The 23,440-nt window shown below is 38.1% G+C and overlaps 1 protein-coding gene across 1 annotated transcript; it reads right to left on the bottom strand.

The window, feature by feature from the left end:
- Nucleotides 1–624: 624 nt before the first annotated feature.
- LOC135086715 (uncharacterized) lies at nucleotides 625–22,963 on the bottom strand. The gene is made up of 6 exons (XM_063981494.1): nucleotides 22,710–22,963; nucleotides 22,454–22,581; nucleotides 21,481–21,595; nucleotides 17,473–17,826; nucleotides 7,565–7,693; nucleotides 625–2,086 (listed from the first exon to the last, which is right to left on the bottom strand). The coding sequence occupies exons 1-6, from the start codon at nucleotides 22,761–22,763 to the stop codon at nucleotides 2,048–2,050; spliced, it is 819 nt and encodes a 272-aa protein (XP_063837564.1). The 5' UTR covers nucleotides 22,764–22,963; the 3' UTR covers nucleotides 625–2,047.
- Between the last annotated feature and the right edge of the window lie 477 nt (nucleotides 22,964–23,440).

The following is a 23,440-nucleotide window of genomic DNA, read 5'->3' as shown; positions in this document are numbered from 1 at the left end:
GTTAGAGAGAAATAATAGGTCTGATTTAAGTGTTCAAAATTTTCATTTTATGCTGATCAAGCCCGCCAGCCCCTACCACTCTCACCTCCGCTCACAACCACCGTTTACTTCCAAGTCTTTGCCGAAATTAACGAGTTATATTTATTTTTAGGTACTGGTAACATAGATGACAGATCAACCTCAATGGATAGTAGAAAAACATTAAATAAAAAAGTTCTGAGAGTAATGTAATGAGATCAGATTCAAGCTGATTTTTGCGAAATTAAAATTCAAAACACACGCACACAATACCTTTAGCATATTTCGTCATGGTGTTTGCATAGATTATAGTCTTTTTCACGTAAGATGATTCGTATGACGTTTCGAGTTTGAAAGTTATAGAGATGTCACAAAACAAAACCATAGCGATTTATCTATCGATTTTTTTCTAAGAGTTAGTAAAACCTACTTTTAGAGAAATATTTTGTATAGGTGTTATTTAACAAAAAACATGTTTTTTTTAATTACAAATATTTTTGTAACATTTTTTTATTGATAATATTCAAATTCCATAGACTTCATGTTCAAAAAAAAGGTTCCTAAAAAGTACTGGTTCTATTTCTTTAAATTACAAACTATTAATTTATTTTCAATGCGTTTATTAAAGTAAACAATCAAAAATATATTTGATTTTTGTGATGTTTTTAATAACTAAGTATTCACTGCAATCGATTAATGATCCGCGGAAATAATCGATTTTGTTATACAACAAATACCCCAGCACTAAATCTATTCCGTTTCACACATTGCGTACAGTAAATAAAAAATATTTTTACATAGTATTTAATTAAAATATTATCAATAGACTCAGATTTTACTATATATTTCAAGACAAGTAGTTAATTATTTTTTTATTATATTGCTAATAAAATACAAATATTTTTTCAAGAATATTCTGCGTATGTAGTATGCGTAATATGGATAACCTTGAAGTGTCATACGGATCATCTTAGGTGAAAAAGACTATAGATGGTGTTATAAGTCCATGGGGGTGACCTGTGCATCTCCTATAAGATACTTACTACAACATTTACGATATATTAATACAAAGAACTGGATTTCGTGAAGTTTTGTTTATCTACCTTACTGTTTAATTATGAATATCATTACTAAAAACCTTTATGATCAAACTGCCCTTTTAATTGGCACAATTATGAATGTAATATTATGTAAACAATTTCAAATATACAGGGTAAATGCTAAAACTTGAGATTCGAACCGTGATTCCGAAAAGATGTTCAATACATACTTTAATATACGATTTCAAAACTTTTAATATAGTAATTTACATACATGTATATTTTTAATAACCCTGTATATTAAATGCTACGGAAATGTATCATTTAGTAATTTGGAAGAATACGATCACACATATGTTTCTTACAGACAATAATTGTATATAATATCTTCATAAAGAGTATACATGTCACTTATTACTATGATTAAATGGACTTTGCTGAGCAAAGATACACTTAGTTCACCAAAAAATCGACCCACCTTTTATTTGGTCACCTACATTATACATATTATATAAAAATCTAAAAAAGTCAATAAAAAAGTATCAATTAAAAACGTAAATAAATACAAATGTACCATTTTATAAATGAAAAGCCTCGATAATAACTTTTTGATCTGCACTAAAAAAATCAAGTGTAGATAAAAATCATTTTAAAAATCGGTCGGCCAGTTTTGTGATGAGCTAGTTAATAATTTAATTACTAGGTTAATAATACATAATGTATGCTACCTACACTATTCTCCATAAAGACAACATTCAAACAAAACGGCACCAACGGATCAAAACATTCACTTTGCGCGAACGAGGCACATTACCACCCAGTTTTTTTTATTACGCGTAAGAGCCCTGGGTTGAAGCCCTTTTAGCCAGACCGTTACAGAGAATAGTGTTGCCATACAAATGATATACTTATCAGATCTAAATGTTGGTTAAATGCAATATTTACTACAGTTATGGTTATTTCGTCGCCATGTTTTCAATTCAGAGAGCTTAGTCTTCATCTTCGCCTTGGATGAGCAATTTGCAGGACTGAAATTAGAAAAAAAAATAATTAAAACATGGCATTGTTTTTCTTTTTTTGTACGGACTGTCATTGTTTTTCTAGAGGTGGATTCGACCAAACAAGAGTAAATAATAATCTCAAAATAAATCATTAGTTTTAACATATTTCCCATACTGAAACTGTCAACGTGCCAGTTATACCAGGAGTTATTAGTCTTGGTAAAATAGACTCAAGTCTTAATTAAACGACTCGAGTGTATTTCACAAACCGATAATGTTTTTATTTTGTATGAATTGTAACTGTTTAAGTAACTATTGTAGTGCATTATAATATATTTTATTACATGTGCAATAAACGTACTTAGTATTGAATAGTGTATTTGCTATTTTAAGTTTAAAAGTTATTATTATGAATGGTATATGGAATGACATTTTCACAATCTAACATCCTTTCGTGATATCAAAGTAATAATTATAAACTCATAATTACTATCAATATGCGGAGTAATGTTTCAACAAGACTTTATTTATCTATACTTTTGCACAAAAAAACTGTACAGTGGTGGACTTAATGCCAGGTGGCATTCTCTGCCAGTCAACCACAGGTCGAGTTGAGAGACTAAGACTTTAGTTACACCATTCACAATAATCGCCATTTATGAAACAAAAAGGAATAAGTACGATAATTATGTTGTAAAAGTACCTATATAAATCTCCAAAATTATCTTATAAGCAAAATTGGAACTCGTATGTTAATTTTGCTACCGGATTTTATTGAAACTTATAGACAGGGAGCTAGCTATCCTTAAAACGCAAAGTGGAAATTGAATGCATGATTGATGACCCCATGGCAGGACGACTTGATCCAGAATATCAAGCAAGATACAAAATAAGAGCTAAGAGGAGTAAGAACAGGCCTTTTATTGGCAAGTAGCCAATGTTTATAGCTGATTGCCTCAAATACAATAAATTAATAAAATCCATACTATACCTAGGGAATGGGAAAATATGTCAAAAAATCTATAAGCCTGCAATAGAAACAAATTTTCCATTACAGCTCAACGATTATCCCGTAAAATCACCATAATCTGTAAACAACACGACGCAACGTATTGGAAGTGACAGCGTAAAGTATGCTAACATGTGCAGACAGGTGAATCTCATTTCTCATCAATTATGCAGAATCCCTATAGAACAGTTGAACATTCTGGAAGCTGAAAGTTCGAAACAATGGGATGCAATGGATTGGAAGAGACAACTTAATGTACGAGTATGCATACGAAGTCCAGGTACCTAGGCTTCATCGATTTACCTGGAAAATTCTGGAAGTCGCAAACATGACGCATTTAGGGATCAGAATAATATACATACATATAAAATAGGTGTACCTAATGTAGGTAATCTCTTCGGCAAAGCATATACCTATGTTACAGTCAAAACTCATAATCGGTCAAAACCACTTTTGACTGCAAATATCAGTCAAAGGTGGTTTTGACCGATGCCCTTGGTCAATATCACTTGACTGATTTTTCCAGTAAACTACATTTTACCGCTGATGCTGAAACTAAAAAACGTGAAGCAGTGCAGAAATCACCTAATTAACTATAAAGCATGCAGCTTTTGATCACCCATATGGGTGAACCAGAAATCTGTCTCACAACAAATTGTAAATAGTAGGTATAACAATACTATTTTAATATGTATAATGTTAGCGATCAGTAACGGCATTTTGGAAAATTGATGTTCTAATTAAATGTTTTGATCCAAACAGGCTATTGATTTCAAACCAGCTAAAAATAGATTACAGCAAATAAGAGAAAATGAAGCAAATTTTCAGGTAAAATTCAAAATAACTTTTGGGAATGGTATCTGATTTCTTATTGCGATGATCAAGTCGCGATAATGCCAGTTTTTGGTACTGAAGAGCTACTCCCAAACTCCATTTTTGTAGTTTCGGTCTATCTGGCACTATCACTCATGCTAGCATCTTGCTTTACGTGACAGAGATGGCAACATTCGAAATTTCGGATATCTTTGGGAGTAGCATGAATGAAGATTCCCAAACACGACGTATTACAATCGCTGATTCTAAATTGCATTGTCACGGGCTAAATAACATCGTAAACAATTTGAAATGATAATAAAAAAATAAACTTTCCATTATCTATGCTCATATTCTACGGATGCAAAAGTTGTCTACGTTAGGTACACTCTACGGCATGTCAAGTGTAACAGTTGAACTTCAACAATGACTCTATCACGATCATAATAAGGGTGGTCTTAAGTTCAACGTATTACCCTTGATCTGCTGTTATGTGTACATTAATAGCATAGACTTTACCTAATAGTTGTTTTCAATTGAAGATACCAGACCAGAGCACACTCCATGAATCTAAAACTATAAAAAAGTGTTACAACAACTACTCCAGTGTTTTAATTTAATGAAATTTAATGTATATGTAGCAATAGCAATTCATTATCTCATAAATAGTTACGAAAACGACTAAGTTGATGAAAATAAAAAACAATGATTACGTGAGAAAAGTGAGCTGACCTCCATTTTAACTACGATTGGTTTCACAAAATGGCGGCCCGCGCGGCCGCTTGGCACAGTACCTACTTATATTTTGCAGACTAGTCTTAAAGACTATTTTGCCAAAATACGCTGTTTAAATCATCAAATTAAAAAGCTCTCTAAAACTGTATTAAAACAATACTATTAATGGAGCCGTAACAATAAAAATGTCACCAGTAGACAGCAGATTCTACCTATCGCAAAATTACGAATATCCCCAAAAAATTTTGGAGAAGAATATTTTGACCAAAATGTAGCTTTGTGTGCTGGCGAACTGATGTAACCTAATCTTTAGCACCTGAAAATGACCCTGTTGGATTTCGTATTTTTGCGGTTTGTAAAAATAAAATTATTGTAGGGTAAGCTTGCAAATGTTTTAAATCCCATCATCTCCCATCCCTTTCCAACATGTGCACTTTTGCTGTTGCCGTCTTCGTCTGTCACCGCGATCTACGAATGTGCAACGCATACGGTGGACATCGTCCCTTCCTAATTTGCGCCTACGCTGAGACAGACGTGTCTTTATTAATTTGTGCGTGACCTATATTTTATATCGATTTTGTGCAAGACAGCTCTAAAGAACAATAATTGCTAAGTGTTCGGCTCGGAACCATCGTGTGTGGCTTGTGAAACTTGAAGAGTGCCCGACGGAGATATTATTGGTAAGTGCGCATGTTTCCTTTCCAAATTTCCTGTCGCCATTTTTCTTCGGTCTCTTCGTCCCAGTTATTATTTGCAAGCTTACAACTGCGTTCTTTAGGCAGCTGTTTAAGCATCCGCAGAAATACAGTCCACTAATACATCGAAAACCTAGCCTAATAGGTATGAACCAAGAATTATAAATTTAACCGCCATCTGATTACAAACCAAAAGAGATGTAGGATTTAGGCTACTACAGACCCTGACCCTGAGTATATGCAGTTTTAGAAAAACTAAATATAATATATCTCACTCTACACTTTTCCACCACTGCAATTTCTGTATAACCAGGACTACAGCTTGGCTTTGGTCTCGAAACCCAACCCGCGATAATTAACTGTCTTTGGAACCCGTAACGAATTTAATCAGAAGAATATAGGAGGATTTCGAAATTGACTTGCCGCCGTTGCAAAGCTGGCGACAGATGACCAGTAGCGTAACTACAGGGTAGCAGGACTGGCAGTGCTGGAAAAATTCCATGGGCCTGCGACCCGAGGGGGCTCCAGGCCTAAGAAAGAAACTTATTTTTACAAAATTTCGAAGATGATTGTTGATAGTACTCATTCATGAGCTATGCTACCAATCGCCCCCCCTCAATGAATTTGCCACGGGCCTCGGATGGTATAGTTACGCCATGGCAGATGACTGTAACTACAGAAAAACTACCAGCGATATGAGGGCCGACATGACGTCTATCTACCAAAAGTCTAAGGTTAAATCAAAACGATGACATCAACATCTATCAAGCGGAAAAGCGGTGATCTACTGACAGCCGATAGCAGGCTCTCCGTGGTACACGATAAAGTTAGTTTTTGCTTCACCTGCAAGATCCTGTGAGGGAGCGGGCCAGGTGGGGGGGTGACTGAGGAGTATTCACACATCAGTTCACTTCGCCCCAACTGCACCATTTTGAACGCATAATGATATTTACAAAAAATACACATCCATTAGTGAGTAGGTACCTACTGAATCTTCTGATACAAATATACACCCGTATTCAAAAACGATGCTTGCTTAAGTGAAGCAGCAAATCGAACGCACAGCTCTGTGATTGGTTCGTGTGTGAGCCTGTGCGTCCACGCGCATTGTGGAACCTCATTGTAATGTTTGTGAATACGGGCGATAGACTTTCCAGTGAACTAGGTGCGATCGAAATAAACCAAAATGAAGGTGCAGGTAAAGCCTGGTCCGTGAGCACGTAGAATTTTGTCCAATGACCTCAAGCTACCCATTCTTATCGCTCGCGCGTAATTATATTGCTGTCGCGACTGTGCGAGGGGCGCCCGCAGTGAGTGTGCGAGCGCAACAGTAACATAATTACGCGCGAGCGATAAGGATGGGTAGCTTGGGGTCATTGGACAAAATTCTACGTGCTCACGGACCAGGCTTTAGTCATAGTTTAGTGAACTTACAAGCAACAAGGTTTAAAACAATGAAAAATATATTTACAATTTACTTTGCATCGAAATCATGATTTATCATGTTGTTAAATTCTGTCTGTGTTAGGGCACGATTGTTTTACAATACATAAGCAAAATAATTTAACGCCCGCATTCACAAACGTGAAGCAGCATCGTACGCACAGCGTTAGTGGTTTAATAGAGCTCTGTGATTTATGTATGTTCGTATTGTGGTTCGTATTTCATCCTGTGCGTCCACGCGCACTATGAGACCTCATAGTAATGTTTGTGAATACGGGCGTAAGCCCCGTATCCGAAAATGGTTCTTGTGTACCAATTTATTTAGGTACCCTACATTCAGGAACAGATTTAAGTCAATTGATCAGAGGTAAATGGAGATGTTGAAATTTAAGTGATCTGTGAATCCCATTCCCATCCCATCTATGCTTGATTTTGGATATCATTTGAATCGTCACATCTGAATACGAACAAACTAGGCGTATTTTTCTTTTACTTTTCTTTCACGTTCTTGCTCACGCGGAACTTAGGGCGGAGCTGAAAGCAGGACTTGGATTTTGTAGGACATGAAAAATCACACAGAATTTCGTATCAGCACCAATTTCAAGTAGGTACAATCCAGTTATGATCATATAATAAGTAGAAACAAAATTGCAATGTAGCTCCTGAAAACTAACTTACACGTGTCGAAACCAGCTATGTGTACTGTTTCTAACGTTTCATAATAATATACCTTTCACTAAGCTCCGCGCATGCACGAGCGTTTACCCCAGTAAAATTCTAGAAAAGAATACAAGCAGTAAATGTACGAACCTCCTCAACGCCGACGACCTGCCTGTAGGGCTTGACGCGCTTGCGCTTGATCAGCGGGTCCAAGCACAGAAGGAACCCCATATAGACCGATAGCAGCATCAAAAGCCACAGCACAATCACCACCACAACCTGTACACACGGTACTGCATTACAAAAAAGAAAACACGATCACGGACAAACATCTACGGCCCAGAACAGACGGTGAAACGCAACTGCAACGAAACTGCAACTTTCTGAGGATTCTGATGAATGAAACTGAAAGTTTCAAACTGGTCGCGTCATGTGTGGTCGCTCAACGGACGCTATGGCAGAAACTTAGATGCAACTCAAAAGTAACTAGCAGTTGCAGTTTCGTTGCAGTTGCGTTTCACCGTCTGTTCTGGGCCTACGTCTTCCGATACCGATTTCATTTGGAATCGCGCAGCGAGAGTTGAAACGATCTGACTTCTTGCATAATCTGCTTCTGTCTCGATTGCACGCATTTAGCAAGAGCGAGGTAGCTAGTGTATTCGATTGGAACTTGAAGGGTAATGTGTGTACTTATATTACACGAGTGTGAGTACTGTGTTCGCTTCAACTATCGTTGCGCGACCCATAGCGATACTTTGGAATGGATACTAAAACTTCAAGTAAGTGAAGCTGGTGGTGAAAAATTAGACCGACCATTTCAATTTCATTTATCTGATCACAACCGAGGTATAGTTCAAAAGTATCGATACATTGGTATATTATTTGAGATAATGATATTTTTTCATTAAACACTTTTATTCATTTTACTTATCAGCATTATCGTTAGAGCATTTTATGTCTGTAATAATTTATCATGCACTCTGCTGACGAAATCTGGCATTCGCATAGCATTGTCGTTTATGTTCACACGAGCGGATCAATCTCAATCCTCCTTCCTAGAAAAAAGAAAATGGACGACATCTCGACGTAAAGGTGGATACTCACCAGAAGCATTCATGTGTAATGTAAAGGTGGGTTTAGAGCAAACGAGCGAATGCTCCTTTTATAATAAACTCTATCTTTTGGAATTTTGGGAATTTCCTAAAAATAGTAACGCTCAAAAGTTTCATTTATGAGACTACGAACAATTGCTTACAACATACGCTCGACTTGGTCCATGGTCTACACGAATCTTATATGTAATACTTTTATTGTTATGTAACAGATATAAAATAATCAGTTAACACTGACTTTTAAAGAAAATCAACAAAATGACCTTTGTATTATTGTTTGTTGAGCCAAACTAAATCCACCTTAAACAATTTGAAATTCGATCTTAAGCATTACAATATTGCGCTGGCTATACTACTAATTAACCGAGAAGCAAGTGCTTTATCATCTACTTTAAAAGTTATTGTCATGCTCGCTAGTCGCTAACATAATAGTGCGCGAATCTAAACTGTTTCATTACACACGAATGCTCCCTGTGAGTATCCACCCTAATCATTGTTGGAAGATAATAAAAGCCACTAAGTTAGGAAAACAAAAATAAGAAAAATCATAGCTGCACACGAAAATATTAGGCCACTGTATACTATGACTACACACGATGTCGTGATCCAGCACGAGACCTCATAATCGGAAGGCTGTGGGCCGCATCTTCCGATCGTATCATAAGTAGTTCGTTTCATCCACGAACACGCGCGGGGTCGAGGGAAGCGCCGACCAATCCGAGGGTCATCCATCATTATAGTTTGCGCGCGCACTGACGGACAACGCTGCACATACCAACAATGACGTTCGGATTGTTCGAATCAAACTCCCCGCACCCCCCGCATTCCTCAACCCCGGCGTCTTCGTGGATGAAGAAACGAACTATAGCTGCAGTGAAATAAGCGACTGTATGACTACACAAGACGTAGTGCGGATACAGAAAGAGACATCAAATCGGAAGGCTATGGGCCGCGACTTCCGATAGTGAGAAGGGAATAAATGGTGCTTACTTACTCATAGATCCGAGTAGATGGAGTTTTATTCGGCAACCCTAGTAATACGCAAGCTAAGATTGATTCGCAAAAAAGCATAGTATTTGAAAACATTAAATAATGTGTTGGGAACCGATTGGTGGACCAACCTCTTTTTTATATTGTCTATGTTTTTTTATACTTTTTTTATTACTTTTGATACCTTTTGTTTTAGTATTGAAGTTTGAATGTTTTTTGATAGCCGTTGTGGGCAATATTTGCAGAAATATATCTTCATTTTAATCCGAAGGTTTTTCTTATTTCCGCACGCCCGAGCGGCTGTCCGCAACATAGTTCGAGCCGGATCCATTTAGCCGGATCCACATTTTGGTAAATATGAAACGGATTCAAGGTAAGTCCACTGTCCATTCAATTGAGGCGACTTCCACTGACCCTCATTCTGCCCATCATGTCATTGGGGAGGCGTCAGATCGTCATTCACAATCATCCCATCGTTCATCTCAAACTCGACATTCGTCGAGAAGCGCACGCTCAGTCGTGGCGCAACGCCTGTCGGCAGAGGCCCGACATGCTGCTGCAATCCTCAAGATCGAGGAAGAAAAAGAAGCTCGGTTAAGTCAATTAAGGATAGAAGCCCAAAATAGAGCTCTCGCTGCCGAGTTAGCAACATTGGAAGCAGCATCTTCCAAGGTGGCTTCGAATTCTTCGCATGCTAATTCTGTCCAATCTTGGCTTCACAGTATGCCGGCCGAGTTCCCACCTTCCACTCAACCTCCAATCCCGGAAGCCGTGGGTCCTGTCATCCCGCAACCAGCTCCTCTTCCTCGCCCGCACGACCCTCAAGCTCCACATCGTGCGGAGGAGAACCGCAACAGCGCCGTTGAAGATTTGGCACGAGCTATAATGTCACTTGGTAATAAGCCCAGGATTTGTGACTTACCAATCTTCACGGGTAAGGCTACGGATTGGTTACCATTCAGGCACACCTATACGCAGACCTCTAGAGCATTTACGTCATCCGAAAACCTAGCTCGGATCAGATCAGCCTTAAGAGGAGAGGCTGCTCTTTCTGTCTCAGCATTGGCCTTAACAGCTACTGATCCTCAGGAACTTTTACGGGCACTAGAGGACCGTTTTGCTCGCCCTGAGTTCATTCTCGCTGAGGAAATTTCAGTAGTTAGAGCGCTACCTAGGTTGCACGGCGACTATAAAGATTTGAACCTCATTGCCTGTAGGGTACAAAATTTAATAGCTACAGTGAAACATTTAGACCGTAAAGAATATCTTTATTCACCAGATTTGTACAATTCACTTTTGATTAAATTAACACCGCTTCTTCGTAGCCTGTGGATTCACTACGCAGCTAAACATTCCTCAAGCTGCACGAAGCTGGAGATGCTAGCAGACTTCTTGAGCGAGGAAGCGCGTTGTCACGCCCAGTTTGGCCTTCACTTCCAAATTCCCAGTGAACGTGTTGAACACACGAAACACAAACGTGTTGATTTTTGTCACAACACTTTTGTACACGATTCTGGAGTATGCGGTTTTTGTAACGGTAAACATGTTTTGGCTGATTGTCCTAAATTTAAAAACGTTTCCGCAGACGAAAGAATGATTTTTATTTGTAAATCTCGCCGATGTTTTTATTGTTTGGGCGAGAAACGTCATCTTTGGCGTAAATGTAAGTCTGGTCGATGTGACATTGACGGCTGTCAGTATTTTCATCATAAATTACTGCATGGTGCTAGCATGCCAGTTCGACAGACGTCAAAGTCACACCAAAAAGTAACGCCTACGCCACAACAAAAAGTTTTCTCAACCGACACTAATACTCCTTTGGAAAAATCCACATCGACTCAACCATCGAGTACAGTCGATAACAACTCTACTTATGCGAGTTCCGATGAACCGTTCCAGTCTCAGAAAGTTTTACTGAAAGTGTTACCGGTCATAGTTAGCGGTCCTTTAGGTGAGGTAGAGACGTTAGCTCTTTTGGATGACGGTTCCACAGCTACGTTAATTGACTCAGACATTGCTGATCGTTTGGGTTTGAGTGGACCAGAAGGTCGTGTACGGGTTCAAGGAGTAGGAGGAATGTCCAGGGAGGATAAAACTCGTTTTGTCAGTTTCAAAATTAAAGGAAAGTATACTTCTACTTCATACACAATTAATAATGCAAGAACTATAAAGAACTTGAACTTGTCTAAACAATCTGTTAATTATTCTGATATTTCAGCATGTGCAAATCTGTCAGAAATTGCAAAAGAGATTTCATTTACTGAAGGTACCCCTACTATTTTAATAGGAGCAGGGGACTGGCATCTTTCTATTGCTCGTGAAGTCAGGTCAGGTTCGCGTGACCAACCAGTCGCGACTTTAACGCATTTGGGCTGGGTGGTACATGGCGCTAGCGCTAGCAATAGTAAGACCAAGTCAGTTGAGTTCGTCAATCATTTAGACGTTATTGAGGAATCTTCATTAAAGACTTTAGATTTTTTAGTTAGGGAGAATTTTAAATCGGAGGCACTCGGTGTGTCTAAACTCCCGCGATCATTTGGGTCTCAACAACAACGAACTATTCATCTTCTAAACGACCGTCTCTCGAGCGGTCAATTTGGTGATGTTTTAAGCTTTCGTCCTGAGTTCCCTGAGGAGTTTCCGTCCAGGTTAACCAAACGCGACGTACTTTCTTATTTTACGCGTTTGATTAATCCGATGGGCATTTTATCGCCATTTATCATTCACGGACGAATCCTCCTCCAGGCTACCTGGACAGCCAAGGTTGGCTGGGATGAGGCCTTACCCAGCGACCAGTTGAAGCTTTGGCCAAATACTGAACCTTCGTCAGCTCTAAGTATAGAATGCTTTCGAAAATTTAAGAACATTGATAGCATTCATGTAACGGTAAATACGTCTATCCCAGTCGTAGCAGATTCGACGCGTTTTTCTGTTTGGCTGAGATTTGTGCGCGCGACTGCTCGCGCGCACCAATTTATCAAAATTCTTAGAAATCTAATAAATTCAAAATTAATTTCGACTCGTTTGGATAGTCTTTTAAATCATCATTCACGACGTCCATCCTCATCTCGTCATTTCATGAAGCTTTTGAAACCTCTTGAAGCTGAAGACCTGCTGAGGGCTGAGCGACATATATTCAGTAGTTGCCAGAGAGAATCTTTCTCGGAGGAATATGAGGCGCTGCAAAGGTCTGCCCTAGTTGAAAAGCAGAGCCGAATTTGTAAGCTGGCACCGTATATGGACAATGAAGACATTGCACGATTCCGCGGTCGCATCGATACAGTGGAAGCTCCAGTTTCGACAAAGCGTCCCATGCTCCTGGATGGCCGAAATAGAACAGTACAGCTTATGTTAAGACATGATCACCAGAAAGCTGAGCATGACCAACCAAGACTCGTGATGAATGAAGTCCGTCAACGTTTTTGGGTGCTTCATCTGCGGGCCTCCATTCGATCCATCGTCCTACAGTGTGCCTGGTGCATTCTTAATAAAGCGAAAGCCATGTCTCCGCCCATTGAAGACCTACCTCCGGAGGGACAAGAGCATCACCGACGCCTTTTACGTACGTGGGGCTAGATTGCATGGGTCCAGTTCTCATCACAGTGGGCCGAAGGCAGGAGAAACGTTGGATCACACTCTTCACCTGCTTGACTGCGAGAGCGATCCATTTGGAGCTGGTGGCCAGTTTATCGACAGACAGCGCGCTCATGGCGTTGGAGGCGTTTTATTGCACGACGCGGCGCTCCATTGAAGATTTTTCCCGACAATGCGGCGCCCCATTGAAGATTTTTCCCGACAATGGGACGGTTTTCGTCGGCGCTTCCAACATATTGTAGTCCATGGCAGAAGCTGGAGCCAACCCTGGCATTTCTTGGTCCTTTCAACCGCCAGTGGCTCCGCACATGACGCCCCGTAGAGACTGCCTTGTATGCCATGCTCCGAGAACGTACGCCCAAGGAAGAGCTTTTATTCACAACTTTGCTGGAGGCAGATATACCAGCCGACCCTCATTGCCCTGAAGCCCTTACACCGTTCATGCCATCTTAGGTGCTTCATTCCCATTCCATCCAGGCTGATCCACCTGTCGGTGCACCCCTAGAGTAGTGTGGCTTCGCCACAGGAGGGGAGGATGTTGGGAACCGATTGGTGGACCAACCTCTTTTTTATATTGTCTATGTTTTTTTATACTTTTTTTATTACTTTTGATACCTTTTGTTTTAGTATTGAAGTTTGAATGTTTTTTGATAGCCGTTGTGGGCATATTTTGCAGGAATACATCTTCATTTTAACCGAAGGTTTTTCTTATTTCCGCACGCCCGAGCGGCTGTCCGCAACATAATGGATCCACTAATTTGGTGGTAAACAAGAGGACAGATATTTGCCTCATTTTACTGATTTATGTGGCACCGGATAGTCTAAAATAGGGTAATTGCGCCGGTTTTCCGTCCAGCTCCTGTTTTCGTCCATTTGACCGACTTGCCACAAACAAATACGGAAAATTAGAATACAAACCTAACTTTCCGTACAAGTTTGGACTTGTTACAATCTATAATATCTAAGTAACAGTTCTGCCTGCATCAAAGTGTAATTTGACAAGTAATAACTCCAAAAAAATCTACGGAAGTTGCTGCTGCACACAGGTGAATGGAAAACGTCGTCAAGTTAGAAAAAAAAACGTGCCGGTAGGGAACTTTCATGGTATGTTTAATTACTGTTTTAGCTACTTTACGTAATGTTTTTGGCACGTATGTCTAATTATTAGCATAATAAACACTGTTTTAAGGGTTTATTAAAGTTTTTGTATAGAAATCTTAGATAATTAAGTGGACTAATACTAGCATAACAATTTTGCAAGATTTTGGTTTTCGTCCACGTGGACGGAAACCCTGACACCTAGTTAATATTTTTAATAATCATTTTACTTCAATGGACCTACAAAATACAATGTATTTTCTTCCAATATGATCTTTATTGCTATTACATTAAGCATTTTAGTTTACGTCCACTTTTTAACAGTGATAAACCCATAAAAACCGTTAAAAAGATGTGGACGAAAACAAAAAACAGCTTTAAACGTTGTTGTGTTTTCGTCCATGACGTCATGAGCAAGCACTGGGGTGGACGAAAACCAAAATTAGCTATTCCTGTAGATTAGTTTTCGTCCATTTATCCTTCGACCTATTGCAATATTTTCCTAAATTTAGGTAAGAAACTTATTTAAATCTTTTTGATATCATTTGAAAGCTAACAAAATTACCTTTCAAATGATATACCACAATCCATAGTTACTGTATTGTAGAACTGGTTTTAAGTTAATAATTAAACTGCACCCTTTTTTCTACACAGTGGTCGAAAACTAGCGTACACTAGGACGAAAACTGATTTTTTTGGACGAAAACTAGTGAAATCGCCTCTTTTGCATAAAATATTTTTTATAAAAAAACCCGTGGTATTTACTTATTGTCATATAATATTAACGTAAAGTAGACTATATAAGGACTATAATGACATATGATACATAAGAGTAAGTGTATTTTAAGATATTCATTTCGCATCACAAAGTTGGCAACTCCGATAATTGGACGAGAACTAACGCACTTACCCTACGAGGGCTGCACTAAAAGTATCGGGAATTTAATATTTCCACTGTTTCTATCATATTAAAATATATTTAATTGCAAACTCCTTGGTTTTAAACATCGAATACCATTTATTTATTTAAAAAAAGATTCTCGGTCTTATCACAAGGTCTTGTGAAACTTGTTTAGGCCCAATTTTTTGATTCGTGGTTAAAATAACTAATTGTTAAATTTTGCTACTAATGGTTAAATATAAACCGGGCCTAAGGCCCAGTTTTTTGGTTCGTAGTTAAAATAACTAATAGTCAAGTTTGACACGTCATGTCAAATGACAAGTGGTTAAATATCAGAAAAAAATGTTTTTCGAACAATGGTTAGCTTCACTTTTAGTACATTTTTAACTATTAGTTTACATTTTGTTAATATTTAACCATTAGTAGCAAAATTTAACAATTTGTTATTTTAACTAAGAATCAAAAAACTGGGCCTTAGTCGTTGAGAAAATCGAATTGACTCGAGAAAATTGAAGAGCGATGATTTATTATGACTTTCGGAGTGGTTTAACACAAAAACAGTGTGTTGACCGGATGATTTCTGTATTTGGTAATAAAGCCCCATCCAAAACCACAATTTATCGCTGGTTTGCTGAATTTCAACGTGGACGTGTCAAGCTCAGTGATGATCCCCGTCAAGGTCGTCCAAAAACTGCAGTCACCCAAGAAAACGTTGATGCTGTGCGTAAGCTGATTGAAGAAGATCGACATGTGACATACCGCGAAATTCAGGCAACTTTAGACATTGGCATGAGACAAATACAAATAATCTTGCATGAACAATTAGGTGTAAAAAAGTTGTTTTCCCGATGGATACCGCATTCGCTCTGTGAAGAGCAAAAAGCGGCTCGCGTTACTTGGTGCGTCAGAACTCTCGAAAGATTACACGCAGGATCCTCAAATGCTGTATACAACATCGTATCAGGTGACGAATCCTGGATATGTGCGTACGAACCCGAAACAAAAAACCAGTCACGAGTTTGGGTGTTCGAAAATGAGTTAAAGCCAACAAAAATTGTTCGTTCACGGAGTGTTGCAATAAAAATGGTGGCCACGTTTGTCTCAAAGACCGGCCATGTGGCGACTATTCCTCTTGGGGGACAAGGAACGGTTAATGCAGAATGGTATGCTAGCATTTGTTTACCACAAGTCGTTTCTGAACTCCGTAAAGAGAACTGCAACCACCGCATCATCCTCCATCACGACAATGCGAGTTCTCACACCGCGCAAAGAACAAAAGAGTTTTTAGAGCAAGAAAACATAGAATTATTAGACCATCCGCCGTACAGCCCCGACCTAAGCCCTAATGATTTCTATACTTTCCCTAAAATAAAGAATAAATTGCGTGGTCAGAGATTTTCATCACCTGAAGAAGCTGTGGACGGCTACAAAACGGCCATTTTGGAGACCCAAACTTCCGAATGGAATGGTTGCTTAAATGATTGGTTTCGTGTATGGAAAAATGTGTCAAATTTCGCGGAGAATACTTTAAAAAGCAATAAATACATTTTTAAATAGTAATGTTGTTTCACTTCCTTGATTCCCGAAATTTTCAGTGCCGCCCTCGTAGACAACGGAACATTCGATTAAGATTCGAAGTCGTTATCGCTTCGTTACGGCTCCAAGTTGTACAAAACAGTGGATGTGCGACGTGCGTCTTTATTAAATCACGACCATGTTACATTGTCCTGGGAGCCCGAGACAAGGACATATCAATAATAGCCCCACTGCACTGACATTCATCAGCTCATCAATGTCCTGCATCTGTTGCAAAAATAGCATCTATTAGAAGTGCATACGATGCAGTATTTAGTCTTAGTTGCAAGAAAAACTCCACCTATTCTGATCTACGCTTATTGCTAACTAGCACACCGCTCTGGCTTCGTTCTGGTGTTACTTTGTCATTGGGGTATCTTGGGCCTATATACTTTGTAACACAGAAGATATTTTCGCCATACTAAAATTCAAGGATGGCATCATACGCCAGTTGTACCGAACTGTCATAATACCACTTTTGACGATGCACGAATCGTGCACGAAGCGTGAAGCACGATTGCCGATACACCATAGATGCCAGTGTGCCAGCGAAGTGTCCTTACTCAAGATATTTTTTTCAGAGGAAAAGGAGATATGGCCTTATGGTATGGCCCAATTGTGTAATAGAAGTCCGACAATAAGTTTTTTTACGGAGCAGCCCCATTCTTAAACGTCAGACTCAGAAATTAATCACTATTTCGGTACTGTTGTGCGATTTACAGAGTTTAAAAGGTGTGCAAAGCCGAAGCGGCACGCTAGTTTCAAAAAATTTGGATTAAATGATTTACCACCACTAGCCGATGATCAAATATACTGCCCGCATCCTCTTTGACTGTATCATCTTTGACTATATCATCTTTGACTTTAACATCTTTGACTTTAACATCTTTGACTTTATCATCTTTGACTGTATCATCTTTGACTATATCATCTTTGACTTTATCATCTTTGACTTTATCATCTTTGACTTTATCATCTTTGACTTTAACATCTTTGACTTTAACATCTTTGACTTTATCATATTTGACTGTATCATCTTTGACTATATCATCTTTGACTTTATCATCTTTGACTGTATCATCTTTGACTATATCATCTTTGACTGTATCATCTTTGACTATAACTGTATCATCTTTGACTGGCTGAAAATTTGATTAAAAATAGCACACTCATATACACAATACTACACCATGTATATTATATTTCTTATCTTTGTAAAATGTCTCATGAACTGTGATCTCGCATATAGCTTGTGCATTAGGTCCTGTTCATACACATTAACGACACATCCTATTGAAAATTGGTATCGCGATTCGCGCCCCAGAATCTTTGGTTGAATGCATAATCAATATCTGTGTGCATCATACATTTAAAATATTTTTTTAATACCGATTGTGTAGCACTAATATTGTTGTGATTTCTAACTAAGGCCAGGCCTGTTCATCTCCGCGAGTTCACATCGAAAACAAAACACGCACGATAGCCCACCTACAGGAGGCGATTCGACAAGGCGTCACATACGAGATACGAGCGAGCATTGACACACGCACGCGTACTCTTGTATTATGGAAAAAAATAAAAAAATACTGTGCAGTATTTAACTGCCTAAATAATAATAAAAACAAACAATGTACTTTTTTTAAGTTGCCTGAAGACACTGAGAGGAAAATAAGTGGTTATTGTTATTCATGATAATTCATGCAAATTCATGTATTTCTTCCGACATTTTCCGCGATTTGGCACTTCACGTCACACATTAGTTTGCCGAAGTTCGCCGAGCCAGCTATTGTCAATTATTATAGGTGTCAAACAGGATAGGGTCTTTGCGCTGGTTTTCGTCCAACTATCGGAGTTGCCAACTTTGTGATCTTAAAATACCCTTACATAAATGTATCATATTATTTTATGTCGTTCGAGTGCTCATAAAGGCAGTCAACTAAAGTCCATACTGCAACGCACACACAATCCGCACCGTAACGTAAACGCCTTGCCTCGCCGATGACAGTGCGCGAAGGGCAATGACAGCTCGCAAAACACTGACGTATATCAATGTCTCATGGACTTGGCGTAAGTCGTAACTTTAAAATAAACGTACTCGGTACATTACGCACACATTTACACGCATTATAAATACATACACGATTTAAGAAAACAACATGGCCGCAATATAGGCAATCAGCTGACAGGTATTTATGTGTGTGTGTGTGCGTGTAGTTGTCAGCTGATTGCCTATAAATATGTTGTTTTCTTAAATCTTGTATGTAGGTACCTACTCGGCACAAGTCAGGTAGTTAGTGACGTCACATGAAAATGTTGCCAGAATGAGTACTGACCAAACATTATCTATTTCTTTTTTTTATACATCACCAGGGGTAAGTTAGAAAGAGATAAACAGCTGTTTGTCATTAATTTGTCGAATTTTTGTATAGATCTATATTTCCTCTCCACTATTACCTCCATGCCACAAAAGGCGATACGTTGTTGATCCCTTTCCGAGTTGATTTGCCTGCTATATGACCTGAGCTATGCTTTAAAAAAATGACCCTTAGTCATCTAAGATTTAATTTTGTATGAAGAAGTTTAATAAACACTTAAAATTGTGTTTATAATGCTATCAATTAGACATACGTGCCAAAAACTTTTCCTGTCAGCACGTTTTTTTTCTAGCGCGATGATTTCTGCAATGTACCGGTGACCGGTGTATGGCCGCGCATTTACGTAATTTTTTGGAACTCACTACTTTTTAAATTACATTTTCATTTAGGTAGAACTGTTGCTTAGGCATTATAGATTGCAACAAAACTAGCGCGGGATGGCTACTGCCTTCTGTGAATACAATACTTTGTATTCAAATTTTACGCATGTGTTTATGGCAGCTCAGTGAAATGGACGAAAACCGAAGTTAGATAGAAAACCAGCACAATGACCCTACTTTCAAAAATTAATATTGCGATTTTATAAATCACTTAAACAACTTTATATTAATTTGCGGTACGAAGTACGCCGGGACAGCTCGTAAAACAAATTCATTATTTACATATTACTAATTTATCAACTTTGTTCATTGTTAGTTCATTAGTTGTTCGTGTTTCGTTTGGGTTAGACCAAGAGCCGAATGCAAAAAATAAATGTTACTTAATTATATTAATCCTACAAAAAACGGACGGACGTGTGCAAGTCTAATAGCCATATACTTGGTTAACTCATTTTAAAAAGTGCACAAAAACGTTCTATGTTCAGACAGACTATATGACGAATCTATAAGGGTTCCGTTTTTGCCATTTGGCTACGGAACCCTAAATACCGTATCAAAATCTGTTGCATAGTTTTAAAGATCTAAGCATACATAGGGACAGTCACACAAGACAGACTTTTTTTTCATATAGACCAAATAAAGACATTTTGATTTAAGGGGGGGGACATCGTAAGAGCCATTCACATTTTTATCAGAAAGTTAATAAATTAATATATTTAGGTTTTTGAAATCTAAAACAGCCAGGAAATCAAATAGGCAAACATGATACCTTTGTGATTTTATATGAATTTTATTGTAAAACACGGTCATATTAAACTTTTATAAAAAAATCCAGAGGTAAATGTTTTTTTTCGAGAAAAATTTTTTCTAATCGTGTTTTCGAAAATATCATCCCATCACACATACGTTCTGTAATACATAATATTGAAAACAGTGCGAAATATCGTCAATTGCAGTTTTCACATACCTACTAAGGGCCCATAATGAAATTAGTATAATGTTTGTTTATGTAATAAAATTTGGTTTGAAATACCTACTGAATTGAATTTTTATTTCTTACTAGCTTTTTGGCTTCGCCCACGTGAAATAAATTGTCACAGTTATGTGTGTTATAAAATATTTAGGTGCTAGCTCTTACACTATATAACTGGCGGCCGCATGTAGCTGCGCGTTGCCGCGAAGAGCAGTGAATGCAAGTGTGGTGCGCTAGATGGCGACACAGTAGCTTCTTGTAGCAGTCAGCCCTATGGCATCAAGACAGTACCGATCACTGACGTATGTCAACAAAACGGTGCTCGACTCTTAAGACAAGCTAAATTACACCATATTGTTGATGACATTGAGCATACATTTTTATGAATACCTTCGCGAAGAAAAACTTCTGTACGTAGTACTTATTATTATTCTGTGCTAAGGCTATTATTATATTTTTTCAACATAGCTCGCTCATAATGCTCTATCTATGAAGTGCGAGCTATACTAACTACTAAGAGGAAGCCATATTGCCTGTATAAGTGCATTGATTAGGCGTTCCCAAACCTACCCTTGATGCATACCACCAGGTCCAACAATGGACCACAATAACAAAGTCAAAATAATAATTAACAGGCATACATGCCTCTGGTCTATTTGAGTCATTATATGTGGTCCAGACTTGGATATGATGGCCAAAAGAGCGCTGGCCACACACTCATTAGCATGCCATGTCTTGGGTAATGTCACATTTGCCAGACCTGTACCATACTTGCATTAGGTAGAAAGATAACGAACCACACCCACTTTTTTAAGCCACTGACTCTATGGCATGTGTGCTCAGCGCTTAAAATACTAAAAGATAAATGATCTATTATCAACAGTATTGTAGTATGTACACTAAGGAAGAGTTGTCGCTCATCTAACTCTAAAAATCCTCTTCGAAGTCTCAAGCTTTTATATACGGCTTGAGAAAAGGTTAAATACAAGCAAAGTGCCTTATTAATTGCCAAGGATTATAAGTTGTTATTTTAATTATGTAATGTGTATTCATATTGTATCTACTCACCATTATAACGGTGGTGTTCCTCGTCTCATATTTGCATTCGCAACGAGGGCAATACTCTTGCTGCCGAGCTCGTACTTCCTCACTCACACGAATGAGTACCACTTCATCACAGTTACTGTGTAAAAATGAACAAGAATCACTAAAATGTATAGCTCTATATGGGTTGCTAGTTTAAAGTATCATTTGGCCAAGCGAGCTGGTCCTCTCTGCCTAATATCACAAACATAATTCAAAGGGAGTCCAAATCTCCCAATGTAACACATAGAGATAACTTTTTTGAAAAGGAGGCTGATTAGTTTGATCAGAAAAATCAGTAGGTATTCAAGTTTGAGAGGTTATTGTGCAAGACCGAAGAATTATAAAAAAATGATAGCTGATAGATTTAATGACCAAGTATCTTGTCTTCCCAGATTTTTTTCGTTTACTGAACTAATTTACATAGAGAATGCTAAGTTATTGCATCGAATAATCTATTAATATTCACAAGAACTTTGCTTTAGTTACTAAACTGAATTTGTTTGATTGTCTTCCTGTCTAATGTGGTCATTCAGTCTTAAAATGTTAAGACTACGACTGAAGAATAGTCGAAAACAATGATGAACTACAAATATTTAGATTAACTAATTAATATTCCTTTCTTGATTAAGATATGGTAAAGATATAAGATTAAGCTTAGTTCAACTTCTTACAATCTCTCTATTATGAAACATTCTTTATTTAATTGATAATTTCTCTGTTTTGTTAATCTTTTCATTTTTTATACCAGAGCAGTTAACTTACTGCTCAATTGTATAGTCAACAACAGCTCAAACTTGATTCTTTATTGTGGACAGCTGGCACAGCTTTTTCATAATATTTATAAAGTTACTAAATAGTATGATTTTAAAAGTAATCTCAACAAAATGTCGGGATGCAACAGTTTGGTATTGATTTTACCTAGAATACTGAATGGATGTGTGTGTGCAACACCTACCATTTGTTGGGAGGCACATTGGCGATGAACAACTTTTGGCTGTAGGTCAAGGAGTTGTTGGACACCACCGATTGGCTCGGACAGAGACACCGGCACCTTTTATCTTCATAAAACTGCCCCTTCACCCCCTAGGAAACAAAGCATATGTTCACATACGTCCTTAAATGGCGCACACCTACACAGGTGCGCCGCAGCTCAACAATAATCAATACATCCCCGGGGCAGTGCTTAAAGCAAACTTAATTAATTAACTTACCAAAATCCAAATGAAAATCACAGAGAGCGCCAGCAGCATCTTTATCTTCGACATTTTTAGTGGTAGCTACCTGACCTTATTTAACTTCAAAACACTGGTTATGCAACTAAAATGTTCTTGCTCCTGGATCTAGGTCTGCTCGGGACGGGTGTTGATCGAGAAGAGGAATGGGATGCTATTTGAGATGCGCAACGCGCATTGATTGATCAAAGGATTGTTGATTGTGTGCAACAAATTACACAGGTAGATTGACACATGACACTGACAACAGCTGACAAAGACAGCGACAGCTGACGTAAGTGACACCAACTAGGGATGTCCTTTACCTTTCGGAGTAGAAATTGAATGTTTCAGTTAGATATTTCCAAAATGATTGCGAAATATGGAGACGGCCTAAATCTACAACATAACCTGTTGACCATAACTAAAAATAATGAGTTTTCATAAATAACTTAATATTTAAAATCTTTTTTCCGGTCATATTTAATACGAATAATATTTTAGAGTACCCCAATCTTAGCTATAAAATAAATTCAAAGTTTAGGGTAGCGTTGAACCTGAGCGTAACCAAACTCTACATAGCATTTTATATCAAACGCACACTTGTGTTTTCCAAAAAATCTTACTGTTCATTATCGAAAAATAGCTCAAGATTCAAAATAAATTGATATTTTGGCGAAAAGGAATCTTCCTTTAACATCTCCTTACGAAACTAGAACTCGAAGTAAAAA

This window comes from Ostrinia nubilalis, chromosome Z (genome assembly GCF_963855985.1).
Source record: "Ostrinia nubilalis chromosome Z, ilOstNubi1.1, whole genome shotgun sequence".
In the NCBI taxonomy this organism is placed as follows: domain Eukaryota; kingdom Metazoa; phylum Arthropoda; class Insecta; order Lepidoptera; family Crambidae; genus Ostrinia; species Ostrinia nubilalis.
This window is presented reverse-complemented; position numbering and strand designations above follow the sequence as displayed.